The 14725-nt window shown below is 28.4% G+C and overlaps 3 protein-coding genes across 5 annotated transcripts; 2 read left to right on the forward strand and 1 right to left on the reverse strand.

Annotated features, from left to right (window-relative positions):
* The first annotated feature begins 4278 nt into the window (after positions 1-4278).
* Positions 4279-8392, forward strand: LOC123272017 (probable cytochrome P450 49a1). The gene is made up of 10 exons (XM_044738614.1): positions 4279-4779; positions 4902-5148; positions 5234-5350; positions 5434-5510; positions 5572-5767; positions 6881-7043; positions 7136-7305; positions 7366-7444; positions 7506-7718; positions 8258-8392. The coding sequence occupies exons 1-10, from the start codon at positions 4578-4580 to the stop codon at positions 8363-8365; spliced, it is 1572 nt and encodes a 523-aa protein (XP_044594549.1). The 5' UTR covers positions 4279-4577; the 3' UTR covers positions 8366-8392.
* Positions 8393-8421: 29 nt separating this feature from the next.
* On the reverse strand, positions 8422-11374 carry LOC123272018 (probable cytochrome P450 301a1, mitochondrial). Of its 3 annotated transcripts, none has more exons than XM_044738616.1 (10): positions 11285-11374; positions 10458-10897; positions 10278-10394; positions 10137-10213; positions 9881-10082; positions 9647-9809; positions 9413-9582; positions 8863-8941; positions 8596-8799; positions 8422-8533 (listed from the first exon to the last, which is right to left on the reverse strand). In XM_044738616.1, exons 2-10 carry the CDS (start codon positions 10892-10894, stop codon positions 8426-8428), a joined length of 1557 nt encoding a protein of 518 aa, XP_044594551.1. In that variant the 5' UTR covers positions 10895-10897; positions 11285-11374; the 3' UTR covers positions 8422-8425. The 3 variants fall into 3 exon arrangements, with proteins under 3 accessions (XP_044594551.1, XP_044594550.1, XP_044594552.1); XM_044738615.1 differs by lacking the exon at positions 11285-11374 and adding an exon at positions 10977-11201; XM_044738617.1 differs by lacking the exon at positions 11285-11374 and adding an exon at positions 11023-11200.
* A 684-nt stretch (positions 11375-12058) lies between these two features.
* Positions 12059-14559, forward strand: LOC123272013. Its single transcript, XM_044738609.1, has 3 exons — positions 12059-12335; positions 12465-12660; positions 12756-14559. The coding sequence occupies exons 1-3, from the start codon at positions 12279-12281 to the stop codon at positions 14537-14539; spliced, it is 2037 nt and encodes a 678-aa protein (XP_044594544.1). The 5' UTR covers positions 12059-12278; the 3' UTR covers positions 14540-14559.
* Positions 14560-14725: the final 166 nt, after the last annotated feature.

Consider the following 14725-nt stretch of genomic DNA (forward strand, 5'->3'; position numbering starts at 1 on the left):
GAAAAAAAAAAAATAGTGTGAATGTGCGTTTAAATAAATATTGATGTAATAAATAAATATATATATAAATATAAATTTATGTTGTGATATGCAGGTAGTAAATATTTGAATACAATATATATACGTATAAATAAATGCTAGAAAGATTAGAAATTTAATGTTCTTTTAAATGATTACTCACTTAAAAAAAAGCCGTTCTATTTAAAATAGTATCCGCTACACAGAAAAAGCAAGATGACACTGGATATAATCCCAGATTATATTGAGTATAATCCAGATTATAATGAGTATAATCCAGATTACAATGAGTATAATCCAGATATCACGCAGTATAATCTAGATTTTTTTTAGCTATCTAAAATTATTTTTCACCACAAATATCACTGAGTATAATCTGGGATTATATCTAGTGTCATCTTGTTCTTTCTCTGTAGCTTTACTTATTTTTCAAATTTGATGAATTATAAATTTTTTTTTAAATAATTCACAGTGATTTTTGGATTTTTGAGTGTAATTTTATAGAAAATAAGTAGAGCTAGTGTGCTCATTTTAAAAGGCATTAAATTTCCCGTCTTGATAAATATATATATATTGATATAAGTTGTATGAGACATGTGTTAAAAAATCAGTTAAACTCTCATACTTAATTATTATAATTATTATTATTATTATCAAGTATTTGAAAGAAAAACTATTATATTATGATTATACCACTTGAGAGTTTAGTATCGAAAACGTTGCAAAAAATTCCTTTATCGTAGTTACATATTCATTTTAATTATATGTGTATGTATATAATATATACATATACTCCTTGTTAGATTTTAATCTGCCCTCCGCCGCGAATTGTCCCACACTTAATCCCCGTCCAAATTCATCGATTTGGCCTGGAAATTAAATTTTAAACCGTTAACAGTACTACGATTGTAAAATAAAATATAAACCAACACATTCGTTAAGTAATAGATAGACTATTATTATTATTTTTATGTTCAATCATTAATAATATGGTTAGCTTATTCTGCACATATTCTACTAATGTAACTCATGTAATCTGTACTATATCTTTTACCAGTGAATAACGTGTGTATATATACTGTCCTCGTATGTAGTAGTCAATTTTATTGGAAACTACTCAAAAATTAAATCATCCAAGTTATTTATTTCTTTAATTTTTTTTTAGTTAAATTTATGTTTATAAATATATTTAACTGTTATTTTTAATTTTTACTATCACTGCTCAGCACAGAATATTATCTTATTAATTAATGGTACTACAATTAGCAGACATCTGACATTTTTTTTTTTAATGAATTAAAAAATATTTAAAATTTTCAGGTGTCTACTTTTTTTAATAAAAATATTTTTTTGTATTCCTATAAATTTAATTTTATTATTATTAGTTTTATGAAATTGAATCTCTTTGTGGTACTTTAAAACATATCATACATAATAAATATATTTGTTAATCATCATGCTACGATAATTATACTATTGAAGGCCAAACATTTATTTGATGTAATCATTTCATTATTTATTTAAGTGATGGTGATTATGATAATAATAATAATAGTAATAATAATCCAATTGCAATTTTAAATTGTATTAAAAATTAAAGTTTTAAACTTTAAAAAAAATTTGTAATTATAAGTTTATAATTTTTAGATCTTGTAATAAATTATTACTAATGGAAAATTTAACTCACATCACTATTGGTTAATTAATTAATTCAATCTATTATTTTAGATTAAAATAAAAATGACATTAGAATTGAAAAAAATAAATTAATAAAAATTACCATCACAATTTATGAATAGAAGGAAAAATTTTATCTTCAATTAATTAATTATTAAAAAGTCGGATGACTATTTTTAATTAAAAAAATTATGTAGTTTGATTTACTGTTATTAAAATTAAATAATATATCACAATCATCATCTACATAAAGCTATAAACAATTTTAAAAAGAGATGAATAAGAAGCCGATGATATGTAGCTGAGCAAATATTCTTGATTTAAAATTATATAAATATGAATATTATTTATTTAAGTTAACTAAAATCTTTTTGCTGATCTTTCATTTATAATAACAAATGGTGCAGAGTGAATGATTGCAAAAAGTTCTGACCGTCCTATAGAATATAAATAAACAAAGGTTCTATTTCACTCTTACTCTATTTCTTTTTTTTTTCTTTTTTTTTTTAAATAAAAAAATTATAAATATAACTTTTGCAATTTTATTGTACCGCATGTATTAATTTTTCCAATGTGAATGGTAATGGAATTTACAAAAAATTATGAAAAAAATAAATTTTTTTTTTTAAATATAGTAAAAGATGTTGACTTTAATTTTTATAAGAATTTTGAGTATTTTCCATTACCACAATTCTAAAATAAAAATAATTATTATTTAATGAATTAATAGACACATTTATTCACATGGACAGTTAAATGAATAATATATATTTATCAGTTTGAAATACGTAAATTAATACGCAATGCTTTTTATAATAAAACCAAGACTATTTTGAATTTTTTAAGTCAACAGTAATCGTTGCATATAACAAAAATTAATAAATTAATAAAAATCTAAACGATCTAATATTATTTAACGATAAGTAACGTAGTAAGACCTTCGCTTGAGGAGATTTTCAGGCCCCCTCTACTTCTAACGAGAAAAAATTTTTCAAAATAATTTTTTTTTATAGAATATCAACCCTTTAATTATTCAATAAATTGTTTTTTTTTTTTTTTTTTTTTTTTTTTTATATTATTATGGTGTGCCGTTAACTGATCCCAGTAATCGAATCTTATACCACAAAAACTAAAACCTGTAATTTGATCCCAGCGACAATTGATCCCAACGACAACTGATCCCATAAATATTTTTAGATTAAAACACACAAAATCCATGATAAAAGGACACAACACGGGTGGGATCAATTGACGATGGGATCAAATTACAGATATTAGTTGTCGTGGAACTAATATTGTAAAGCGTTATTGATATTTTAATGTTAAAAAGTGGAGGGAACTGGGAAGAAATGTCCTTAAAATCTACTAAGTTGGTCGTAATCTAGTTATCGATGAAAAAAATAATGAATATGTGTAGAAAAATATTAAAAAATAAAAATGTATTATGAGAAGTTATAACTATTCGAGGCATGGTAAAATAAATTTTAAATAATGATAATAATAATACAATATATATATATATATATTAAAAAGTAAAATAATAACAAGAAGAAAGATAAAATTGTCCATGATGAGCATTATTATCGAGAGTGCAGTGGTTATTATTATTATTATTACAAAATATATCCATTAAATTTAAAAAGTAATCCCGTTAAACAATTGAGTTTTGTTTTAACACGTAATTATAATTAATAATTTTTAGATTAATTATTTACAAAAATAATAATTATTTAATTACACGTAAATCGCGATCTTAAATAGGATACATCATACACATTTCATTAAATCATTAATATGTTAAAGAATAACAATAAAAAATATAAATATAAATATATATATATTATTATTAATAATTACAATATTGCGTTACATCGCTAAATTTAGCTTGTAGGCAATATTCATCTGTAAATAGATAAACTATGTACTAATATTTCAAACTGATGGTATATACTGATTAATATATATCATAAGTGTTCTAGATTCTTTCCATAAATATAATTATTATTATTAATATTAATATTATTATTAAATAAATGAAGATATTATTATATATCGTATATGTTTGTTATTATTTTCACGGGGAATAATTATTTGTATTATCATTATTAATAATATTATTATTATTATTATTATTATTATTATTATTATTATTAGTACCGTTCGTTGTATCTGGACACAATGTGAAACAAATAATAAGGAGTAAACATTATTTTTTGCGGACACATTTGTCATATTTATTCAGTGTTTTTTAATAGAAATATCGGACTGATATTATTTACAAAGTTGTGTCCTATTGCGACGAATGTCAGGTTTTATTTTTAAAAGGATAATAATGATAGTAGTAATAATAATAATAATAACAAATAACAATGATAATATTATTAAAAAGAAGCTTATGTTGTACACACTTGATTTGTAAATATTAGATCGTATTTTTGTCTTTAATGTAAAATCAACGAGAATTTTATCTGCAAACTAATGGCTTAGTTAATAGTATATTATAAATAAACAAAATAAAGTTTAAAAAAACTTGATTAAAATTTATGTCTTAATTATTAAATTAATTCCTAGTTTCAAATTAAAAATAATTAAAATAAAATATTGATACATTTAAATTAAAAATACAATCACTTTTCCTTGAGCTCGTCAACTCGGAAGGAGATTTAATATTTCTCCTTCCCATCAGAAATACAATAGCTTCCCTCCCACTTTGTTTTATAACTTTTCTCCGGAGTATTCTCGCTAAGACCTAAAAAGAAACTCAGTACTCAATGGGTTTTTTAACAATAACATATAACAGCTCACTGTAACAATAGATTAATTTCCCAGCCATCAAACTGTTGTGAGTTGTAATGTTCTTAAGTGTTAAGTAAAGTGAAGAAATGTTGAAAATTAATTTTTTAAATAAATTCCAGTACTTTAAAAACTATTTATTTGTGAAAAAAGTTAATTATTCAAGTACCACAATAGATAATTTAACAACAACAGCAGAAGAATATAATTTAGTACGGTCATACAGGGAAATTCCTGGTCCTAAACCAATTCCCTTTCTGGGAAACACATGGCGGTTCATTCCTTACATAGGTAATTACAATAATAATATGAATATATTTATTCAATGTGTTAAATACACTGAGTACTTATTTACTCAAAAGTATAAATTTAAGAGACATATTTATGTAACTTTTAAATGTTGTTTGTAAAAGGTGACTTTAAAATCCAAGAAATCGACAAAGTATCCAAGCGATTGTTCAAACAATATGGTGATATTGTAAAAATAGAAGGTCTTATGGGCAGACCAGACATGGTTTTTCTCTACGATGCAGATGAAATACAGAAAATATTCCGGCAAGAAGAAATAATGCCTCATCGTCCATCTATGCCTTCTCTAAATTACTACAAGCATGTGTTGCGCAAAGATTTTTTTAAAAGCAATGCTGGTGTCATTGCTTCGTAAGTCCGCTTTTTATTTACCTTAATTTACTTTATAAAATGATATAATAAGAAAATTAGAGGTAATTTAAGATGCTTTTTTTAGACACGGTGAAAGTTGGTATCAATTTCGCAGCAAAGTGCAACAAATAATGCTTCAACCACGAATTGTCGGTTTATATGTCAGTGCAATTGAAGAATCGAGCCTTGATTTTATTAAAAGGTCGCAATAACTATTATTTATTATATATTGATAAATTAATAGAAAAGTTATCTAATATCAATATAAATAAATTTTATTTACAGAATTGAAAGGATTAAAAATAAAGAAAATCAAGTTCCGGATGATTTTTTAAATGAAATAAACAAGTGGTCGCTTGAATGTAATATATTTTTATTAATTTAATAATTGTGATTAATTTATTAATTAATTTTTATTATCAGCTATAGCAAAAGTAGCACTCGATTTACGTCTTGGTTGCATGGATGAAGACGCTAATTTGGAAACACAGCAATTAATAGACGCCGTACATACTTTTTTCACCAATGTCGGAATACTTGAATTAAAAATACCCTTTTGGAAATTATTTTACACCCCCAAGTATCATGAATACGTTTGCGCATTGGATAAACTCTTCAAGTAAATTATTTTCTTCTTTATTTAATTAATTTAATAATTTTAGCTTTACAAATGTTTATAATATATATGAAAATGAAGTTAGCCGACATTTAAAAAATTTTTATAAATTTTTAAGTGAAAAAATTTCAATTAAACAATTTAAAAAAAATTTTTTCACATATAAAAAATTTGAAAAACTATAAGTGTAATTTTTTATAAATACTTTTTTAGTTGTAATTTAATTAATAATAGTATATTGTGTGACTAGGGATGAAACAAAACGATTTCAGACCAGAGTGAAGTTGCCTGAAATCGTGTTTCATCCCGCGTCACACATTATATTTTTCATATAAGTTGCATTAAAAATGCTAGTTTCAATGTTTGGAGCCAACCAGAACTAAATAGTTTCAGATGAACAGCGAAAATACCATTTTATTATGAAACTTATAATAAAATAAAAAGTAATAGTTTATTTTTTACCAAACATTATTCGTAAATTGACAAGTTTTCTTTTATCATTCTTATTTATGCTTAATAACAGAATTATAATATGTCAGTACAGTTTAACAGTTAGAATGACAATTATAAAGGTATAAAATAAACAAACAATTGATAGGATTGAAAATAAAGCTGCAACTTGACCTCGCGGACAGAAAATCGTCATTTTCTGTCCGGCGCCGGGAAGAAATAATTGATACCTGCCCGGCACAGTCGCATTGATCTGAAATTGTCTAGTTTCGGTTGGCTCAACAGGCATTGAAACTCACATTTTCAATTCAGGTTATATGAAAAAAATTTTTTTTGCCCTCCGGGCGGAAAGTGGCAACTTTCGTCCCGCTGCGCTAAACTAAGTTGCCGCTTTCCGCCTTCGTCGGACAAAAAAATAGTATACACTCCTCGGGAAGTAAATAAGAAAGCCTCAGATCACATGTTTGTTGACCTCGGCTTCGCCTCGGACAACAATTACATGTGATCTGAGACATTTCTTATTTTACTGCCCTAGATGTGTAATATACTATTTAGACGTCTGCTAACTTCAGTGTCATTATAATATTTAAAAAATAACTCAAGTGTTATTGCTTTGTAAAAAAAATAAATGTAATACAAATAAAACTCTTATCTATCTAATTTAAGCTTTACAATGAAATACACAAAAATAGCGATGGAGAAATCAAAATACAAAGACAAAAGTCGTGAGCTCTCGTTACTGGAGCGTGTACTCGAGATCGATGACAGTAGAGATGGTAATTTGGCATCAGTTCTCGCGCTTGATTTATTCCTCGTAGGAATTGACACTGTAAGTGTTTTAATAGGTCATTTAATTAGCATACACCCGTATGTATAAATATAATTGTTGTTGTTATTATTATTGTTAATTGCAATCAATAGACAGCGACTGCAGTAGGCTCGATTTTGTATCAACTGGCCTTGAGTCCAGATAAACAGGCGCTATTGTTTGAAGAGATAAAACGAGAGCTTCCTGATAAAGATATGGAAATTAAACGAAAACATCTTGATAACTTAAAGTACTTGAAAGCATGCGTCAAAGAAACTTTAAGGTAGTCATTTAAGTTAATGCGATATAAATATTATCTTTATTAATTTGTTATTTTTCTTAGAATGTACCCGGTAGTGATTGGAAACGGACGATGTATGACCAAAGATACCGTGATAAAGAGTTATCACATTCCCAAAGGCGTAAGTCACTTTAAAAATCTAAATTAACTTGAATTTAAAGGATCTATCCTTTGACTTTCAGGTTCAAGTGGTATTTCAACACTATGTAATTAGTAATGAAGAAAGATACTTTAAACAAAGTGACAAGTTCATTCCAGAAAGATGGATGAATTACGACACTAATGATTCACGGCAATGTCATCATTCCTTTGCATCATTACCATTTGGTTTCGGACGACGGATGTGTCTTGGACGGCGGTTCGCAGATCTCGAGATAATTGTTGTAATTAGTAAGGTATGTAATTAGAAAGGTCTGTAATTATGATTTGACATTGACTCACTTTTAGTTTTCAAAAAACTATTATAAAGAAATTAAGTAAATTTTACTTTTTACTATCTTTTGATGGAAGATAAATATTTTAAATACTTATCCGACAAGCAATTACATTTTTCATGTAGGTGACAAGAGTTGAGGCTTAAAAATTAGGTATATTTGAATAGACTGGCGACAAAACAGAAGATGAATGGCAAAACTCTTGGACAATGGTCTTAACCTGAAGAAATAATATCTAGACACTTATTTAAAAATCTTACCGTGAAATTTTCCAGTCAAAATAAAAGTCTCGACTTTTGTGTTTAACTCTTTAAATTCAACAGCTACTATTTTTATTTTAAACTCTGAGTTTATTCGGTTTTACAAAATAATAATTGTAAAAATTATTTCGTCAGTTCTGCTCTATGATTTTACTATCCACGCAATTTCCGGCCTACTAATTTTCATTTAATTAAATAGAAAGTGTGAAGCAGACCTTATAATATACAATTATTTTTCAGATTATTCAAAAGTATCGTTTGGAATACAACTATGAAAAAATGGACTACCATATAAACCCTCTGTACACCCCAAAAGGACCCTTAAGACTAAAATTTATAAAACGATAATTTAAAAATAAAACACTTTATTTAAAATATATTTCAACAATAATTAATAAGCCAAATATATTATCTTTTACTTATTTTAAACTTTAAATCTCCATGAGGAGCGTACATAAATGTCACTTTGTAGTTAAGTGGTTCGTAATGATACTCCAGTTTGTAATTTCGTATAAGCTGAAAAAATATTTTTAATTTTAATTAAGCAATCTAATTTCAATCAACTAAGAGTTAATTACCTTCGCAAGAAGTACTTGAATCTCCAGATCAGCGAATCGACGTCCTAAACACATTCTCGCGCCGTGTCCGTACGGCAAAGAAGCAAACGGATGAAGTTTTTTATGTTCATTTTCTTTTAACCACCGCTCGGGTTTGAATTCATGGGCATTTTCCACCCATTTTTCCATTTTTCCCGTGACTATTGTCGGAAATACAACCTGGACCTGATAAAAATTTATTTAAATAATTTATAAGCCCTCCATATAATTTTATTAATTATATCTCACCCCTTTAGGTATGTGGTATCCACAAATAACCGTATCATTCTGTAATGTACGTCCATTTCCAATTACAGTTGAATAAACTCTGAAAATTAATCAATAAAAAATATTTTTCTAATAATTTGAAATAATTAAAATTACATAACACTAAAGTTAGTCAAGAAAATTAAATTAGCCGACATTTAAAAATTTTTATAATTTATTTTATTGGAAAATAATTTTTAAAAAATTAAAACAAAAATTTTCACATGTAGAAAATTTTAAAAATTATACGTGCAATTTTTTTAATTCTAATTTAAATAATGAAAAAAATCAAAAGTTGTTGAGTATCGGCTAATTTTAGCATCATAAGTTACCCGACGTTTTTAATTTTTTGATTTTTTTTAATTATTAAATTAGAACTAAAAAATATTTTTTAAAAATTGCACTTACAGTTTGTCAAGTTTTTTACAAATGAAATTTTTTTTTTTTATTATTATTTTGTAATCATTTTTTCAATAAAAAAACGTTCTAAAAATTTTTAGATGTCGGCTAACTTAATTTTCATTAAAATTACCTAAATACTTCTCGGACAAAAGCTTTAGTATAAGCAGCTTGATCGAGATGTTTCATCGTCAAAGGAACAGACGGATCCGGTAAGATCGTCTTTAGTTCTCTGTAAATTTTTTCCTGCTCCTCTGGCCTCGTCGCTATTTGGTAAAGTATCGAGCAAACTGCCATCGAAATCTGTCACCGTAAAATTGATTCATTAATTGCATCTCATTGAATTTTTTTTTTTTTATTAACTTACAGTATCGATTCCGACTAAAATAAGATCAAGAGCCAGTATGTATGCTATTTTAGGATCTTTTTCATTGGCTAATATTCTTTCAACGACTGACAACTCGGAATCGCTGACGGATTTTTTATTTTTCAGCCTCTCGACCGCTGCATCAATGTATTTCATACACACTCTAATTAAAATTTAAAATTAATTCTTACTACAGATAAAATAATAAAAAAAAAAAATTATATAAAGCCATACTCGATAAAATAATTCATATTTTTGACGTAACGCGACCAGAGACGCGTAGGAATATATCTCCAGTACGGTGCTTTTAATTCCAACTCCGCAACATTTCTCAAAGCAAATTTAGCAGCGTTTATTATTTTTTGTGGCTCCGAATTATCTGTTAAATTGTCTTCTAAGCACCCGAGTCTTACATCGAGCGCAACTCTTCCTATACCTTCAAAAAAATTCTCATAAATAAATTATTAATTAAAAAACAATTAAAACTTACATTCTAATGCCCATTTATGAATTTCATTATCAAAGTCTGCTGGAACTTCATCTTCTGAATTTTTTATTTTATTAATTCTAAAAATAAGTATTTAAATGTATACAAAAAAACATTACTTATGAAAAAAAAAAACAAATTTACCGATTAATAAAATCATTAGTAACAACTTCAATAGGAGAAATATATTTTCTGACAGTCTGCGGTTGTAAAATCGGCTTTTGTACTCTAGTCCGAAAATTTTTCCACGGCTCCCCATGTCTGGAAAAACAATTAATTAAAATCTTCCCTGTATTTACAAAAAGTAAAAATAAAGAAACTTACACTCCGACAACGCCACCAAGATCTCCAAAAAAATCTCTGCGGACCTCGCTTTTGTATTTAACAAGACAAGGCATTGAAGGTCTGAAAGGTGTTGGTCCTTCCTGACGATACAATCTCTCAATTTCGTTGACATCGTATACAAAGAGCAGGTCTGGCCTACCTATCAGCCCTGTTAAACGGGTAATTTCACCGTACTGGTCGTAAAAAATCTGGGAAATAGTCGCTACATCTCCGATTTCAAACTGACCAATAATAGGAAACATTCGCCATGTATTGCCTAGTATTGGTAATGGTTTCGGACCAGGTACTTCTTCATAAGGCTTTAAATTTGTCTGTACATCATCTTGCAAATATTCTTTAGATGTATTCAATGTTTGATTGCTTATAAATCTTATTTTTTCCAATTTTCTGGCTAAATATGATCTTACTAACGCCATTTCCTGAAAAAAAAAAAAAAAAATAATTTTGTTATAAAACATTTAAGTTTTTCATATGGAGTGTACGTGAAATAACGCTCACGTTCTTGACCGTCTTTAAAAAGTATAACTATTCATATGACTTTCACCTGTCTGTCTTTCTCTAACTCGAGTTAACACACTTATAAATATTTAAAAAAAAAAATACCGTGGTTATTTTTAAATAAAATGAAAATATTTAAAACAAAGACTGTTACTTTAAAGTATTGTTATACGATTGTCGTCAATTGAAATAAAAAAAAACCCCCGTTATTATTTGCATAAACAATTTTTTTAGGTATTAAATATTTGGTTTAACGCATTGTTTATTTATTTTTATCAGTAAATTAAAAAAATAAAAATAAAACTCACTATTGAAGACAAATTGACATATTATTTAATAACAAAGTTTTTTTTTTTAAATCATACGAGTGTTTGCTACTCATATGAGCTCTTGATATCTACTAGACATACGAGTTGAAGTATAAAAAATTGTCAAGGAGATCCCACCTTTCACATTCTCTTCCACCTCCATATATATGTTACAAATTTATTTAAGCGTCAGCGAATTATTTTTTATTTTTATTAAAGAAGATATTGATGAGCAAAGCCAATGGACTTTTAATATTTTATTTTATTTTGTTTTTTTTTATTTCCAAGCAATACTCACTCAAATTACAATACAACTAAATTTAATAGTACACTGTATTTTTAATTGATATTTTCATTAAATATACATTTGAGTTAAAGTCCGGCGACAGAATTCCCCGACGAATAAGAAAGTTAAAACCCAAGGGAGAACAATTGAAATTTTATTACCTGAAGCGTCATGGTCTACAAATAATTTATGATAATTCCATAGACCATTGAGTTTATTTGTGCCTATACTTAAACCATAAATACTTCCTCTTTAATCCAGTAAGTATAAGTGTAAGGAACAGTAGTATAGCAAGAAATTCATTACTTGTAACGAAAATACCCGAAAATTTTTCAAGGCCTGCTGCTCATTGCAGACCCTCGTACTTGAAATATTACCTGAGTCTCCGGGAGAGTACACCAGGATTAGCCGCTGGCTTGTTATTGGTCAGAAAAATTTGCTTACCTTTATGTCACCCCTACTATTTGTTAAGTACAGTCTAAGATTGCTTGCAGGCTTCACTTCCGCAAGAAAATGATCAGTATTTTCCAAGTCTTCGAACAGTATTGATCGTAGCTTCAGTTTTCAGTGAATTATTAAGTTTCTGCAGTAACTAAAAACTACTGGAAAAAATTTTCTAAAGTTAATAATACCTATTAAGCTAAATTGTGAATTATTTTTTTTTTTTTGTGATTATTCAAGTGCTGAATATTTATTAAAATAATTATAATGGCTGAGTCAACAAGTTGGATTAAAATAAATATGTTTGATTCTCCGGATGTCAAGGTAAATTTTTAATAAACAATTAAATTTTATTTTTTTTTTTTTTTTAATTAAATTTATTGATAAAGATTGCTAGATAATTTTTATAAGTGAACAATTTTATTAATATAATTTTTTTTATTTATTTTATAGAGTAAAGTAAACCGGCGAATGTTAACTGAAGCCGAAGTAAGAGTCCAGAGATCATTGGAAAAATTATCGATACCAGATTGGTATTTGAATAATTCATCTAAGGCGCCGAAAATATTGCTGAGAAATTCTCCAGATTTACGTTCAGGTTGGCGGAATTCATCCGGCAAATCACCAATGCAGTACCATAAATTAAGTGGTAAGTTTTAATAATTAATTTATTATTCTAAATAATTTTTTTTTTTTTAATAAATTTTTTTAATAAATTAATTTATAAAATTATTTTAATTACAGATTCTCACGATAAACGATTTAGTATGAATACGTCATACCCGACTCCAAAACCAACGCAAGTTGTTAATAATAACCACAATCAAACCGTAGGAGTCTTGCTTGAAACATCATTCGACCAGCGTGTAAAAGCGCAACCACCAAAACCACCCGTTCGGAAGGTAAAAACCAACATTAGCAAAACTTTTCCAAAACTATCACCATCTCGGAAGATAGAAAACATCAACATCGTCTTCCCTCCAAAGAAAGACTTGGAGAATAGCCGAACCGATGCATCGTCTCAGACTTCCTCAGAGGGGCTCAACAATTCAAACACACAAGTGACGAACGAGAAAAGCAAAACCCCTCAGCTCTACAACACCGCGATGATCGATGAAGTGACATTGAGCACTACAGCCTACGACAGCGACCCGTCGTACAACTTTGTCGACAAAAAGTTGAAAAATAAATTTTCTACGTACCTCCATCTCTATCCAGTCGACTCTAAATCTGGGACTTCTCTGATGCCAATTGAAGAAACCAGCGAAGGAAGCTCCAGTCGAACAACACCTTCGCCAACGCTCAACGAGACTTTCTTGATAACTAACAAAAAATCGTCAACTTTGGAGAAGATTGTCAAAGCTGAGCGACCCAGACGGCCCAATAAATTGGTCCTGGAAATTATTGAGACTTTGAAGAAGAGGACTTTTAATAAAAGCGACTCTGAAAATAATTCTGACCAGTCTCGGGAGAAGATTGAGCCGATAAAAACTGTTGTCAATATTGCAAAATCAAAAGTTTCTGCAAAATCTTATCCTGTTAAGTGTATCCAAGCTGATTCGGAGCCGACTGAAGCTGAAATTTTGAGGAAGAAAATTATTGAAGAAAAGAAACGGGAGTATTATACTAAATTGGCTTATTTGGAGCAACTTAAAAAGATACGTGGTATTCCTACTGGAGAAAAGGTTGAAAACTCCAGTGAGAAAACCAGAAATTCTGTGGAAAACAGTCAAAAAATTGCAAAACAAAAAGTCGAGGCTAAACTCAGCGAGGTTAATGATCCAAATCTATCTTACAGCAAGCGTACTCCTTGCCGAGAAACTACTGAGGCTCTGAAACGTTACAGAGCTAGACAAAGAATCAGATATACCAGCTCTCCTGTACGTCAACCTCCCAGAAGAGAGGAGGAGGAAGAAGAACAAGACGAGATTAACAACTCTGGACTTCTTCTGGACATCATCGAGGAGTTTCGTAAAAAGTGTCGGGTTTCCCGTAAGCAAAAATCAACTCCGGGGTCCAGCAACTTTGTCAGAAAGCTGGTTGACGTTTTAGAGCGAAGTGTTGACCAGAGCTGCGACGTTTCTTTAATTTCTTCCGTTCATCCGGTTGACGACGGACATGAAATCTACCTCAGCGACCACGAGAGTATTTACAACTCAAACTCAACCAGTATTTCACTTAAAAATTCTGACAGTGACGTGTACGCTTCCTCGAACTCCCCTGACATGAACTGGAGCACGGTGGCCAACACTGGCGCTCATCCCATCGAGGATGAAGATGAAGATGTCTTCTGGATTCCGCTGCCCAAAAAGCCCTTACCCAGACCTCAAGATTCAATCATCAGTCCTTACAATGCCGGTAACAGATACATCAAGCCTCTGTACAATTCCAAGTCTTCTCCTAAATATTCTTATCGCTTAAGCCCCCCAAGGCGTCACGGCATCCAGGGCTCTTATAATTATGACGCTCAAAGGCAAATTTGGACTTCTACTTTAAATAATCAAAATGGAAAAAAATCAAATTATTAATAACTTTTGTAAACTTTGTAAATAAGTCATTTTATTTAAAATATGTAGTACACTTTTAATTATTAATGTATTTTATAATTATTTAAATACTTACATTATTGTAACAATATTTTATTTTAATTTTTTTTGTTAATTAAATGTCATTTTGTAATATTTTATTATTTTTAGAAAAATAATTATTAGTTT

The sequence above is a fragment of the Cotesia glomerata genome, linkage group LG9 (assembly GCF_020080835.1).
Source record: "Cotesia glomerata isolate CgM1 linkage group LG9, MPM_Cglom_v2.3, whole genome shotgun sequence".
NCBI classification, from domain to species: domain Eukaryota; kingdom Metazoa; phylum Arthropoda; class Insecta; order Hymenoptera; family Braconidae; genus Cotesia; species Cotesia glomerata.

Coding starts and splice junctions, on each gene's coding strand:
- LOC123272018 (XM_044738616.1), bottom strand. CDS start 10,894: ATGGCGTTAGTAAGATCATATTTAGCCAGAAAATTGGAAAAAATAAGA. Junction 8,942..9,412: donor TTTGTCCGAGAAGTATTTAG/GTAATTTTAATG, acceptor ATTAATTTTCAG/AGTTTATTCAACTGTAATTG. Junction 8,534..8,595: donor TTCAAGTACTTCTTGCGAAG/GTAATTAACTCT, acceptor ATATTTTTTCAG/CTTATACGAAATTACAAACT.
- LOC123272017 (XM_044738614.1), top strand. CDS start 4,578: ATGTTGAAAATTAATTTTTTAAATAAATTCCAGTACTTTAAAAACTAT. Junction 5,511..5,571: donor AAACAAGTGGTCGCTTGAAT/GTAATATATTTT, acceptor TTTTATTATCAG/CTATAGCAAAAGTAGCACTC. Junction 5,768..6,880: donor GCATTGGATAAACTCTTCAA/GTAAATTATTTT, acceptor ATCTAATTTAAG/CTTTACAATGAAATACACAA.
- LOC123272013 (XM_044738609.1), top strand. CDS start 12,279: ATGGCTGAGTCAACAAGTTGGATTAAAATAAATATGTTTGATTCTCCG. Junction 12,336..12,464: donor TTGATTCTCCGGATGTCAAG/GTAAATTTTTAA, acceptor TTTATTTTATAG/AGTAAAGTAAACCGGCGAAT. Junction 12,661..12,755: donor GCAGTACCATAAATTAAGTG/GTAAGTTTTAAT, acceptor TTTTAATTACAG/ATTCTCACGATAAACGATTT.